A 15,230-nucleotide genomic window follows, 5' to 3' on the forward strand; every position below is an offset into this window, starting at 1 on the left:
ATCGCTTTCCTACTACCTCTTGTTTCACGCACCGGCTGTGACTGTAGCGCTAGAATAATACTCCTCTCTTGGCACATTTTGCGGTATCACTATCTACCCGCTTTATATCCAATTTTCGAAAATACTTTTATACTTTAGCTCTAGTTTTGGTTTATGATAGTTCAGGATAGCTTTGAATCGTTATAACACTGTTTAGGATTACTTATCCAAGTCGAGTTTCCATGTATATATTTATATACATATATGGTAGGAAATATATAATCTTTTTCTACTTTGCAATTCGAAAAATGATTAGTACTTCGATTTCAACAAGAATCTACACAAACACTTATTCCATCCCCGAGGTTTTCCGGACCTTTTAAAATATTGTTGAATTGAACATATACCTACTATGTACATATGATTTTTGCGCATATTCTATACTGCCAGGTACAACCAGTTGTTAGAGGATAATTCAAGTTTAGGCTACTCTAGCGACACCTTTGTAATGCGAAATACTATTGCAGAACCTTTTAAATCTTACCATCGCGAAATAAGTGTAAGACTGTGCATTAGCTTTAATGGATTTGAAGTTAATTTATTAAATAGAAAAGCAAGGTTGAACCATAAGATGGGAGATAGTGCCGTGCAAAGGGAGGCCGAACCTCACAAGCAGAGGAGTGTCCCCCAGGACGGCATTACATTTCGCTATAAATTTATCCGCAGCCCGGCCGAGAACACAATTTTACTTGCGATTCTTTCATACAAAAAGCCTTTTGTTTTCACTGTCTCAGATAGGTGTTTCCGATCGGAGGGACAGCCTGTAACGCTTGATATTAAAAAAGTTTTCCTATAAGGACTTCTGTAAGAAGTGAGCGAGGATTCCATTGCAATTAAACGCAACCGTAAAGTAAAATTCCAGATTCTTAAGAAAGCTATTTTATGTGGAATTTTAGTATTCCTTCAAACATTCCGGAAATAAAACGGTAACTAACGTATTTAACGCAATTTATTATTTGTTTTGTTTTATACAACACATTTGATGATTTTGTTACGGTTTTGGCAGTGTGACTAGTTTATACTGTTTTTATATTTATAACAAAACATGTATTGTTATCGCTTACAAGAGAAATATCCTTTTTAGTTTATTATTTCTTTAAAATTAATAACTTACTCAAGCACATAACTGTCATGAAAGACGCTTGTAAAATGGATGATAGCGAGATGATCATACATTTTATCACGAGACTTCGTTTCAGATTTACAAGATAGGATAGAAACTTAATCTATAGATCTTAGTTTAGTTATAAGTTTACGAACACTAACCAAGTTAAAATAAGTATCCAATAGAAACGGAGGCAAAGAGCTATTTGTCCAGCAAAATGTCGTTCGCCAGGTCAGGTGGCACACGTTGAAAGCGTTCATAAATTTACACGAGACGAGCTTCTGTTGGGCGCAGGTGCTGCCATATACGGGCTTTGAGATAAAGCCTATACTTACATCCACAACTAAGAAACGTTACATTAATAATGAATTTGTAGAACAGATAAACATAACATCTATATTACATGTATGTACCTATCTACGTCAACATATTCTTAGGGAGAAAACTTGAATCGATTTGAGCTAACTTTTCTACACGATGCTCTCACTTTTCGGAAAAAATATTTACCTTCGAGAATGTAACACGATCAAAGTTCGTTGAAGCAACGTGTGTGCGGGTAGAGATAGAGATTCGGCTAACGAAGTAAACAATCGACACAGACAAGTCGCGTCCGACGAGCGGGCTAACAGAGCCCCTCCAAGACAAAGGACTGATGAATTTGATTATTTTGTTCTACTGACTATCCTCCATGAAATCTAAACAAACATGGATACTGTCTTCAATGCGCTTCAATAAGAAACAATATTTGATTAATATTTATGACTAGCTTCCGCCAGCGGCTTCGCCCGCGTGGTGTGTTGATAAAAAGTAGCCTATGTGTTAATCCAGGGTATCACCTATCTACATACCAAATTTCAATCAAATCGGTCCAGCCGTTTTTGCGTGATTGAATAACAAACATACATCCATACATTCTCACAAACTTTCACATTTATAATATAAGTAGGATTCTACAGTATCATCTTAACAGCGCTTTAAAAACGTTGAATGTATTTAAAGCAGATTAACGTTCAAGATTTCAGATTAAAGTAGTACAGGTATAAGACAAAGTACATGTATACGATAGCTTGGAGCGCTCAGGTGAGACTGTCTACTGTCTCTGCTTACTCTGCCTAACAATAAACCATTGGTGACATCAATTTCACGTAGGCGCCTACTCGACAATGGCTTGCGTATAAATTATTTGGACGATGCGAGGTGTAACCGTAGACTATTCCGCATTCCGTACGTACGCTTGCAGCTGCGAGCATGGTTTGCCGCCCGCGCGCTCTCTAACCGACAACGCCGACACAACACTGAGTGGCACGTCGCCTGCATTCCACTCCACTGCTTCGATACAACACTTCCAGTCCAATTTTATGTGGATATTCCCGGTTTTATTACCAATTCGATTTCTAAAGCAAATAAACTACACAACTCTTTACAAATTTGTAGCTTCTGCTCTGCAGGCAAAGCAAGAATTTAAAATAGGGGTCTTAGTTGTTCTTTAGGATTATTTCTTTGCGATTCAGGGGTTTAACCTGCAGTCGAAATCAATGTTTATAACACATAGGTAATGGTTTTAAATAATCACTAGAAACTACTGGTCTAGGAAAGAAAAATCATAATTGAAAATCTAAATTCTTATTAATAGTTTTAGATACATTACATAGCGAACGTCTAAAATATGTTTATAAATAAAACGCAAAAACGTTAAATAATTTATAACTTCAGCCAGTAAAGTCGAAGGTTCTCTCTTTAAAGCATAAGAAAGGAAGCACGAATGCGACGTGTTATTTACGACCAGTGATTCCGGCGCAACTAGGATTGCGCAGGAAATCCACCTGCAGCTTGATGTTGTTCCCGACGCATTTTCACAGACTTAATTTTTATTGTTTGCTTTGTTGGTTTATTGTGCACATAAGGAAACTACGAACTGAATGTTTTAGGTAAGTACATTTGACGCGCCAAGCATCAACGATAGATTTTTATCAAGAGAGCTAACTTGCTGCCGTTCCAGGGACATAAAACGTTACTTAGCGAGCCACAAATCCTCGTAACGCTAAGCCGAGATAAAACACTAAGCTCGCGGCACAACGAGGCCACGCTCAAATTTTTCACCTGGGGCTGCGCACCGTAGCCGCCAGAGAATGTGTGCCACACGAGATATTACTCACACATGAGCTAACTTACCAGACCCACTATAACACCTCAGCTGAATTTAACTTTATGTACGTTACATTTTATGCACCTATTTTCGTGAACCTATAATATAAACTTAGCATTGTACAGGCCTAGAGTCTTAAGACTTACAAGACAGACGCGCAAATGTTTAATTTCACTGAAACGTTACGTACGAATACATTACGTATTTGCCAAACCGCTGATTCAAAAGGGCTTTTCGGCTGTTCAAACGGAGTTGTGGACGCGGACGGAGCTCGGCATCCGAGATCAGCAAACAGAGAAGAGTAATAAAGCCATTAATTCCGCTTTACGTGCAAATAACATAAATCAGACTGTAGCGCCTCGCGCCGCAAGACCGCTCCGAGCAGCACGCAGAGGAGCCGTGGGTAAATTAAGCGCCTGTCATACGTCCTATTGCACGAGACGCAAATACCAGCGACACGAATTAAACCAATCGGCTTTAAGTATTATATAAAAACCCCAAATATATATGTTCCATCACGGTTCAGACACAACAAAACACAAAGTTAGGGTTATGCATAATTTAGGAGCTTGCATGGAGCACTTACCATCTTGGTTTTAAATAATATCATTTTCGAAGCTCAAACACATTAAATGTGCTTTTTATGCTTTAAGCAAGAAGTTTGAATATTTTAATGTAGGCAGGTATGCATCTGCATCCATATTAAGCAATCAATCCAATTTTTTAAATCCAATATTTGTGCTTGTCTGTGGCATCCCCATGACAAGACATCCTTCTAGTTAGAAGATTTTCCGGACAAATGAAAAAAACTGTGCAAAAAGTCTTATTCGGCATTTTACTTTTGTACATTTAACACGTATTAGGTATTATATAGTGGTACTCAGTACAATAGTACTACTACATTCTGTACTGCAGTACTAGTTAATACGTAGTACTCAGAAAGACCAAATATGAATAAATAACAAAAACAAAACGCATTTATTTATGTCTGTCCGTTTTATAACGTTCATATCCAGCAGGCATACTACAACTTAAACTTAGCATTTGTAGTGGACTGAGTGAAAGCATTCCACAATATTATTGGCAATGGCTTCGCTTTGCCAGGCAGACTCGTTCCAAGGATTAACGAAAATTAGATTTCAATAAGACGCTTGAGTCGAGGCATGGAACAAACCTAAGTCGAAGCCGGGTAATGCGCAGACGGTCACGCTCCACCTTTTAATGCAATGTCAGCAACCCGGGCGCCGAGCTCCGAGCGCTGAGATCTGCGCCTCCCTCTACTTACGCACACATTAAATAAACACTTAATCCTATCTTAAGCTGATACATGAACAAATTATAGCTACGATACGTGCATGTCGTATTTACTGAAATAATTTTCAACCCTCTAGTGAAACAGTTAAGCGTTTTGTACCCGATAAAATTACATTTGAATATAGGCACCCATACCCACCAAATATAAAAGGTAGAAGTTAATACATAGAAGTAGCATAATATAAATAAACAACAGCTTTGGGGTCGCAATTTAATTTAGGCTCTCGAGTCCGAAACGGCCGAAATAAATTGGAACAATATACACATAGGTATGTATTTCAACTTTAGTTAACATCTTTGGGTAGGTGTACCTTAGTTAGAATGTAAAATTATTTTAGGGAGCTTGAAATTTAAACATAAAGAGGTTGGCTTATATCAATGTTGGTTTTCTACATGGACCAAATAACTAACAACGAGGAAAACACCCGAGGACGTTAAGCATAGAGAGCTGTTCTGAATAAAAAAATAGCTTTCCAAATAAATTATTCCCCCAATTCGGCCGTTTCGATTCAAATTGAAAGAGCATCTCAGTATAGAGATTTCTCTAACCGCGAAGGAAGAGAGAATACAAATAGGCATATAAACGGAAATGAAATGGCTTCATGAATCGTATGGACGAGTCACATCGGAGGACAGTTTGTCGAGGGAGGAGATTACAAAGAATTTATTGTTAGAAAAATTGAGCGTGAAAGCAAGTCGAGCTTGATCTTTATTTTATATGTAAAGGCCAATACACAAATAGCTATCTAATGAACGACCACAATATCTGTCTGTCCTATAAGTTAGTTAACTTGTTACTTTACAGTTGTGTGTGACATGGTATTATACAGGGTAGTCATCAAAATTTTAACTATGAAGTAAAATATTGAAATCTCGTTGCAAAGTTGTTAAAATGATTAGTCCATGTGAGTCAATTTAAAACTTTGATTAAATCTACAATAGGCTCGTGGCCGTTCATCAACACCTGCCTACTTCAATGAGCAAATACAAATAGCAATAAAATAAGATAAGCACGCAGGCAGAACGCGGATGGTTTCCTAGTTCATTACATATTCGCACGCCGTCCACGTTCTGTATAGATAGCTAGCATAATTCTCACAGGGACGCCGCGTTGCCCAACGAAACAATAGCAGATTATCAAACAAAACGACGTAAATAGTCCTCGGAATAGGAGAAATAGGGCGCGGGTTAAGGGTCCGCGGGGTATCCGCAGCGCGACTCGAATGCTAGATGAGGCAATCGCCAAACTGCTCTTGTTCTCGTTATCATTATCCAAAAACTAACCTTATTCGGTTACAATATAAACGGAGTATTGGAACTGATGTCTAGGGAATAACACTGCATGTGCTGTTTAGTGCATCGTTCGATAAAGGCGACTAACGGCCATCGTAGTTCTTTGCGTTTAGACGATCGCATAGAGAAACTTCAGCCCTCGGGACTCTTTGTAAATGTCGACTTAAGTAAAGTGGCCTCTTACCTGTTCTACTTATATACCGCATAGTTTTTCCTAACCTTTACAAAGTTATTGGATATGTCTGCAGTTGTATGAAATTGTCTTTCTGTTTTTATCCTTTGTTTTTTAGATAATTCGTTGCCAAGTAGCAAGCCAAGCAAGATTTTAAACATCTACTGAAAGGTTTTCTATGAATTATATTATCATATTAGGTAAAAAGTTCATCGCAAATTCAAATATTTGCCTAAATAATGTTTTCAATAAAAATGCGTAATTTTGTCTTGAAAAAGATAGCCTAGTGGACCAGATAAAGGTGAAAAAGACACAGTAAACACCATGATGCCCTAATCTAACCCACAACGATAAAAAAGCAACTGCGCATTTTGGGACCAAAAAGCCACTTTCTCGCTTTCCATATGCTAATAGAAACTCTTAGAATTGAATAGTTTACTTTTCTGTTTCCCGCACGAAATGATACCGTTTCTTGCGCCTGGCTTAGTAGGAATCAGATTTCTTCTAGTAACGCGTTTCTTCAATCTATTAACCATCTGTCAATTTTAATTATTTATAATAGATTATATATATAATAGATTTTAATTCGAATAAACTCTCTTGATTTAAATGTAGTACCACCATGAAGAGGAACCTTCCAACGCTTATGAAGTCACAGATCTTGCACTGGTACTAACAGAATAGCGCACCCTTATATTGCAGGCTTTATACATATTGATACGTCGGTTTACCAAAAATATCTGTGAGTTACTGCGACTACAAAATAATGTCAACAGAATTACCAGCAAGTAAAGCAACCGAAGATAACTAGAGGATTGAATTTTATTTCAAAAGAATGACTGTATCACGGAATCTCGAAGTTCAAAATGCCGAAGTACTGAAGCCATAAAGTACACAAGGTCGATGCACGTGACTTAGAATGTACGCTACATCGAAGTACTGAATTGCGAATGTTCATGATACCGATGTACGGAATATCGAAAGTTTGTTATGGCGAAGTACGTGATTGCGATTGTTCTGAATCCGGATGTACGGAATATCGAAAGTTTGTGACACCGAAGTACCTAATATCGAAGGGTTTAAAATCACGCATTGCTTTAATGTACTTGTGTTAAATCTACGAGATCTTATGTTTGAGGACCTCAATACAATGTTGGGTGGGGGGTGGTTGTTGGGAAAGGCTCGGCAAATAATGATGAATAAATGTGAACCACGACAGAAATCGAAAACAAAGTCGTGGAATAACAACATAAGATCTCGTAGATTTAACACAAGTACATTAAAGCAATGCATTTTTTACTGGAAATTGATCAAAATACGATATTTAAAGCATTTCCGGTTGATATTACCAATTACCGCAGATACCGTGATTTTAAACCCTTCGATATTAGGTACCTCGGTGTCACAAACTTTCGATATTCCGTACATCCGGATTCAGAACAATCGCAATCACGTACTTCGCTATAACAAACTTTCGATATTCCGTACATCGGTATCATGAACATTCGCAATTCAGTACTTCGATGTAGCGTACATTCTAAGTCACGTGCATCGACCTTGTGCACTTTATGGATTCAGTACTTCGGCATTTTGAACTTCGAGATTCCGTGATACAGTCCAAAAGAATTTATTTAGTTGAACAAAGTAGAATAAACCAACAACGTATTGTAAAACTTTTCAAACATATTTATGTTCAAAAATGAGAAATATAACCTTTGTTATTGTTGTTAGGTGGAAAGGTTGTTCGCATGGAACATTACTTCTCATCGCTTTTCTAAATTCCTAAATTAGGTAATGAACAGTTACATGAATAACCTCCGTAATACCATTATGAGACGCATATGGCGGTAAGTAGGGCAGTAACGATTCAATTATATTTTAGTCAGAGCGACGCAATCTGAGTGCCTCTAAAAACAAAAACCCTACTAATAGTATCGCGCAATGGATAAACAGCACGACACAAAGTTTGCGTTAAAAAAATAAAGGCGCGACGACGCCCGAATAAATGAGAGCTGCGATAGACAGGAGGATCCGCACCGAGCGGAGGGTCGATACCGAAATACATTATTCCCCGATCCGAGTGTTCCGATTCAAATTGAAAGAGCACCTCCAACATGAGATTTCTCAGGCGGCGAGTGGGCGCAGAATATAAATCGACGCATAACCAGAAATGGAAGGGCTGTGAATTTCCGTTTCGCGGTGAACGGTCGTGCTCAACTTTTATCATACTTTTACCCTACAACAAATAGAAAATTATTTGAGTAAGATAATTAATTACATCACCAAAAATATACTAATCCTTCCTTTTAAGGTTTTCAGTTTTGGAACACCGTGTACATCATAATATTTGGCACGAAAAGGAATTTACAAAAAATAAGTGATTTGAATTAAGCAACATTTCTGTAAGATAAACCCTTTATGGAACAAATATCACATCGGCTGTTTTCTTTCAGACCATAAGTAGCTTGCGGATTGAATAATAAAGAGCAAAACCTAATTTAATCTGTTTTCCATGCTACAAATGCTGTTAAAAATAAACCTTTGGGTACACTAGTGAGTTTTGTGTCACGTATAGCAGTGAACATAAACTTATTTTAACTCGTTGTTGAATACATTTACTTATACAGAATAAACGGGACATACTTTCGTCCTCCCCTCATCGTGTATTCTGTTCTATTCGCAACACGCCCAGCCGATATTTACGTAACAAACGCCACTGCTGACTTGTGACACCGTCTTCTAAGCGTAACAAAGCAATGTAATATTGAGTACACATAACAAATCTGCACCGTATACATCTCCGACTGGCAGAAACCCAATTACGATCTATTTGTTGTGCGAACATAGTAGATACAAAAAATCTTATTTCTTTTTGCTATTGCTCAAAGCTAGAACAAAAGAGATGGATATTAATTTTCCCTAATTACTAAACCACAGATAATGCATTTACTAATAAGCATATGATTAATCCGATTAGTCTCATAACAGATCTATGGTTAGACAATCAAAGTAATCACCGTCCCTTTGTGTGTCTAATACAAGTACGCATGGTCCATTGCACATAAACTAGGTAGCGGAGTGTAAAGAGGTTCGAGAAAGGCATTTAGCCCGTACAAGATGATTTCGAGAGTCGCCCGAGGCAGCGGTGGGCGGCCGACAGAATGGGTGTCCGCGAGCGACGGCACTCTAACTTTATTAAGGACGAGACTCGTCGCTGAATCAAGGTGACGCGCCTTCACAATGCCCTATTCAGATTTAAATAGCTTTACGCCCAATTGCGCTTCAATATGGCTGTAGCTCCAGAGAATAGTTATATAATTAAACAAAGATTTTAGAGATAAGTTCGTATTGGAATACTTCACGAAACAATTTTACGAACTTCATAAGTTTTACATTCCAAAAATATTTATGTCTCGTCTTGAAAAATCGTTAAGAATTTATTCAATAGCCAGGGCAAAAAATAAGAAACGATTTTTAATTATAAAAAAGTCATGGAATTAAATAATATAACGAAAAAGTCGGGAATGAACTTTAGCTCATTCATTCGCTTTAATTAGCTTCGGAGTTAAAGTAAATTATTAATCAAAAATTCAAATTATTAACAATTCAAAAGCACAACTTGACGTGGATTCTGAGGTAAATCTGTTACCGTATGAGTCTCAGTTATTTTTTATGTGTTCGAAAGCAAGTATTTCCTAAATACTTAATGAAGCTACCAGCTATTTAATAAGAACGCTTATTGTACACTAGCACGGTAAATAGGCTAATTCTTACCTTCTTTAATGTTAGTAACTCGGAGAAGGCAATAAAATTTACTTGAAAGAAAGCAGCCAGGTTCATAAACGTTTATGGACAAAATTCAGATTTTGCTTAGAGTTACACAATTTATTTACCATGTTGCCAGTACCTGGACGAGTATAAGCCGCTCCCTGCTTTCCCGTGGGGGTCGTGAGAGGCGATTGGGGGATTATTACACGGTGATGGGCAGCAATATCCACCTTAACGCAGATAGACATTACGCCGTGTTCACAAACCAAGCCAAAAATATTTCTTACTGTGTACCTACTTCTTCAGTTGCACTAAGTACAGTGACGAAAAATTGAAGACCCTTGATACCGATTCTATAATTTTTGTAAACGCATGAACTTCACAACAACGCGCTATAATCGTTCATATGTCTCGTTTTGGTTATTTAGCTGTAATGACCCGATTTACGGCTCGAGATCGCTCGGTTAAACCTTTTTAGATTTCTTTTACTGGATTTTCTTACAAGTCACGAGCCAAGCCAACTAGTCTCACTCAGACTCTTGAAGCTTCCAAAGAAATTTTTCGTCAGGAATAAAGGAACCAATTGCGTCAGAATCTGCCAAGAGTGCAATAAATTGGAACTGTATTCTATATATTCTGGATATTGCCTCTTATCTGATATCCAATAAAGCATTTTTTTTAAATATAGCTAAAGAACATTGACTAATTTTACGCCACCTTCTAGGTATATGGATACAAGATTACACTCATAAAAGTAGAAACACAGTAGTTATTTCGCCAAAGACAAAAACTCATTAAGTTAATAAGTTACAGAATACAGAATCTGTACAATGGCAATTAAGGTTTCTAACAAAAGTATGGCTTGGCCAGTTAACGAGAGTCGCACAAAGAAAAACGTATTTCAACGGGCCGAAAAAGAGCAAGCAGTATTCCGCTTCTTTGGTTCGTTTGTATTTGCGCTATACTCCCCCACGGTAGTTAGCTTCTGCAGTTCTGTACCCACACTATGGAATAGTCAATGTCTTAATTGACGCGCGACTGTATCTGTAACTCACAACGTACCGAGGGATAATTTATAACTGTATCGTACATAATCATCCTTAATTTAGTGTGAACTTACAAATGGCGTTGAGTAAAGGCATCTACCGCACGCGTTACCATGCGAACAATGGCGCGCGACAAGCAGAGGGGTTCGGGCTCTAGGGCGGCACAAAGTTTGGCAATTATGGCGACCGCATGTCTGAGAGCGTCGCTACACTCATTACCGACTGAAACTCGACTCGTCTAGATTAAAAGTCCAAGAGACACGGGTCTCGGGAAATACCACGCCAAGCTCTGAATAAGATGGGGATTAATGTTCGAGACAGCGTCTTAACAAATGGCGTAGTTAAGACTTCCCCGATAGTTGAAGTGCCCTTTGGTTAAACAACGTAATCAACTATACCGTTCAAACGGCCTCCTATAAAAACTTTGTAATGAACGAAACAGAAACGCAGAATAATTTCAACGAAAGACCCAAAAATGCCTAGGGATAGACGATAATTGAATCACAAAGTCTAAAAACAACCGCGTAAGTTTAATAAGTAGCGAGCTAACTGTGCCAAGCCGACTGGCGCGCTCCGTGTTTGAGAACATCTAAACAAATAACGTAGTTAGATCTCTTCTCTACCCGTACTTTTACTTCCAAAACGAAAATAGAAGGAAGCTTATTACGGAACATCTTACAAGTAGGTAATTAATTATATTGAGTTACTCCTTAATTAAAATAAGGTACGTGTAGTTCGTAGGTTTACGCAGATTAATTGTCATAGGTATGTTGCGAACCTGTTGACTCGGTTTTCTTCATCAATCAATCAGCTTAGACCATAGGTCATCGTTGGCCCTCCTGTCTCAAATTACGCCCGTACGAATTCTCTACCTTACGAATCTAGTCAATGAGGGAAGATCCTTGATTGCCAGTAGCTTCAGAGACAGTTTTTCCACAAGAGCGAAAATGAGCAACAAGTTTATGCCACGTACATAGTTAGTCCCTGAAGTATTTTTTTCGTTTATTTAGTTCGGATTATCCGCGTAGGAAAGGTAATAAACACGTAGATATCGCGTGTATATATAAATTACTACACCTTATGTTTTGTAGAAATTAGGCAGGTATAGAATCAAAAAATAAATTTTGATGCAATTTCAGAGAATATTTTCTAAATTCGATTAGCCTTAACATTGTGTATTCTGCCAGCAGTATACCTATCAGTTATCAATAATTATAAACAGATTTTTAGATCTATCCCACCAATTTATTAATCAGTTTTCAAAGAAAAAAAAAAAACAATTAAAAGAAAATGTAGGATTCCGAGATGACGAAGCTTTTGCCGGGAATTATTAAATGAATGAATAAATTACAAGCCTTATTCATAGTCAGTTCGCAACACAAACACTTTCTGATAGTCAGACACACACTTTCTGAGAAAGACCAACGAGAAAAGTTTGAATTGTAACTTTACGCGAACGATGCCGCTGGTGAGATACTTATTATTCTAAGAGGAATATTATTTCTTTTAAACGGTTAATTTATGCGATTATTTTTGCTCTGGGATACAATTTTATATGAAAAATAAAGCAAGCTTTTCTTTAATATTTTCGGGGTGTTGTACAGACTATACCTATTGTGTAGGTACTTGTGCAACTCACAGTAGATGGTAAAAATATTGGAAAATTATCAAAAAGTCGTACTTTACCGTTAAAAATATTTTCCTTAGCCTTAAAAATGGTTGATATGTAGTCTATGTTTAGTTTGTCTCAGATTATAGTAACCAGAAATTCTCAGCTGAAGACTGCAGTTGACATAAAACAACCTTGTTTGTCGATACGCCAGGTTTAGGCCGTTACTGTAAGTCAATTTTAATATTTCAATAGCCATCAAGAACGACCGTGCTCGTAAAATTAGTGCTTTGTTGTCGGCCCGTGACACTATATAAGGAACTTCGTCTAAAATGCACCACTGGTTGCACATATTTTGACCAAATTGCATGGATTTTGTGACCGTTGCGAGGTAGTAAGTGAACGCACACATTCACTTTAATATATTCAGATAACTAAATAAATAATTACGGGTCTCAATTCTAGGATGAGACAGAAACTTAACTCAAGAAGAATTAATAGTATAGCAAGTGTTTATGAGATTAAAAGAAGACTACTTCAAACGATTAAAGTATGTACGTACACGCTATCAAGTGATCAAATTCTACTTCTCTATGTTAGAAATAACTTGACACTGATTTGTTGGTATTACGTACCATATTTTCTTTCGCGATATGTACAGTACGGACGACGCATAATCTTTGAAAAATATATTTCTTGCAAGTGCTTTGTTAGGGGCAACAAAGGAACACATTTATTAAAGGGGCAATTAAAGAGCAATACGTGGGCCGTGGAAGAAACCCCATGTTCCTCCATCCAACATTACTGTGCCATAATATGTTCCTTTTTAACTGAGCTATAAAAATGTATCTATAAATCGGAACGGTAATGTGAGTTACAAAAACAATACCGGTTATATCTGCCTTTTCCCAACTATGGTGGGATCAGCTTCCAGTTAAACCGGTGATTTACAAGAAGCGACTGCCCGTCTGACCTCCTCAACCCAGTTACCAGGGCAACCCAATACTCCTTAGTAAGATTGGTTTACAATTACAGACCTTCTGGCTTCTGACTACCCGTAACGCCAAAATGCTGGGAGCATACTGTTAAACTATACCGCTTATAGAACTATTTTTTTTATGTACAGAACGCAGTTTTATCGCTCACTTAAAACTCAACGGCAATAAAAATGACTGACCTGCAAACTAGGATGAACGGCGAGCTGCAACAGCGTCCTCACGACGCCTAGATGTCCCTTATTGACGGCGATGTGTAATGGGGTCTGTCGCCGTCGGTTACGTGCACTCAGGTCTGCGCCGGCGCCGGCTAGTGCTCGCAGTGCGGCGGGCTCGTCGCCGAAGGCCGCGTGATGCGCCGCGCGGTCGCCGTCGCGGTCCTCTGCGTCAACGTCGGCGCCTGCCTCTACTAGCGCGCGAATCACTTCTACGTGACCGTTTTGGGCTGCTGCCTGTTGTAGTGCATTTATTTGTTAGCTTATTGAGAATAGTAACTAGCAATCCTTACAATAACAAAAAAGAATACATGTAAAGCTATTGTTAAAGCAATAAAAGTATTGAGTAAAGTGTCAGTTAGTTATCTGATAGTTGACACTATCTGCCAGATAAAGGCTAACAATTTCTGCCAGATTTTGTTATCCGAGACTTGAGGAACCAAAAACTGTAGTTCACCTGTCTGTTTCAGTTAGTCTGTAGGCTTTCAGAGACTTTATGAGTACCCGTTAAAACTGGCCATAATTCATACTAGTTTTTGACAGGCTGACACCGCATTCCTGTGGTTTAGGAGATGTGTCTGCTCGTTTGCCCTTTACCATATAAACAAATTCAAATGCTTACCTGGAGAGCAGTGTGCCCGCCATAAAACCCGTTGACATCAACATGAGCCGCCTCAGTACGGCCGAGTATCTCGGCGCAGCGGGTCGCGTCACCGTTAGCCGCGGCTTTCACTAGCTCTTCATTCGCATCGCCGGTCACGTGAGATTCGAACAACTTCTTCAACAAAGCTGATAGGCGTTCTCCTAAAATAGCAATAGGAGACTTTAGACATTAAATTAATAAAATAAATTCATAGGTAAAAGCATACGAAAGCCTGTTTTTTTTTTCGTATTTTGAACATTACTATAACGAGAGTTTATGTTTTTTTTTTCAGTTTCTCCTTTCCAGTTAAAACATTGTGTATATTTCAACATAAGAGAGAGATAACCATCGTAATATGGGGACGGCGCAGAACCCTCATATACAGTCAAGGAAAATTAAAGCATATAAATCTTACCTGATGAATTTCCAGGAATACTGCCGTCTGAAGAAGCGACTTTAGTCACAGCGTTAGGATTGTACGTCCACGAAGTGTTACACACTTCCACTTTAAGATCATTGTCGTGGTATATTTGTTGAACACGGCCGATCTTGCCGAGTGTCTGCAACAGAATTAACACCAACTAATGTATAATTTGAAAAAATATTTATCTCCTAGTTCTCTACGTGTCTAGTGGTTATAGTAGTGAGGCCTCTCTAGGCAGACGGGATCTCTGGCGGTCGAGGAGTTCACTGCCCTCTCCGTTTGTCTCCCCAACTCTTGGAAAGTCTCCCTCGTGGACACGATCTCCCGAGAAGAGTTTGCCAGTCCTTAAGCCGACCTGTGTTCGCAAAGACAATCGGTCCAGGTGGGGTTTCACGGGCGGGCGGGTGCGAGTGCGAAAGAGAATGTGTTAGAGTGAGTGAGTTATATGAGCCAACGTGGTG

At 38.4% G+C, this 15,230-nt stretch overlaps 1 protein-coding gene across 2 annotated transcripts in view; it reads right to left on the reverse strand.

Moving 5' to 3' along the window:
* The window catches only part of LOC124645639 (E3 ubiquitin-protein ligase MIB1), a 122,719-nt gene that overhangs the window by 102,917 nt on the left and 4,572 nt on the right, over nucleotides 1–15,230 (reverse strand). For both annotated transcript variants that reach the window (XM_047185460.1, XM_047185459.1), the window contains exons 8-10: nucleotides 14,761–14,905; nucleotides 14,325–14,506; nucleotides 13,670–13,939 (exon numbers count right to left, since the gene is read on the reverse strand). In XM_047185460.1, coding sequence (XP_047041416.1) covers nucleotides 13,670–13,939; nucleotides 14,325–14,506; nucleotides 14,761–14,905 — 597 coding nt within the window. The remainder of the gene's footprint in view (nucleotides 1–13,669; nucleotides 13,940–14,324; nucleotides 14,507–14,760; nucleotides 14,906–15,230) is intronic.

The sequence above is a fragment of the Helicoverpa zea genome, chromosome 3, assembly GCF_022581195.2.
Source record: "Helicoverpa zea isolate HzStark_Cry1AcR chromosome 3, ilHelZeax1.1, whole genome shotgun sequence".
NCBI lineage: Eukaryota > Metazoa > Arthropoda > Insecta > Lepidoptera > Noctuidae > Helicoverpa > Helicoverpa zea.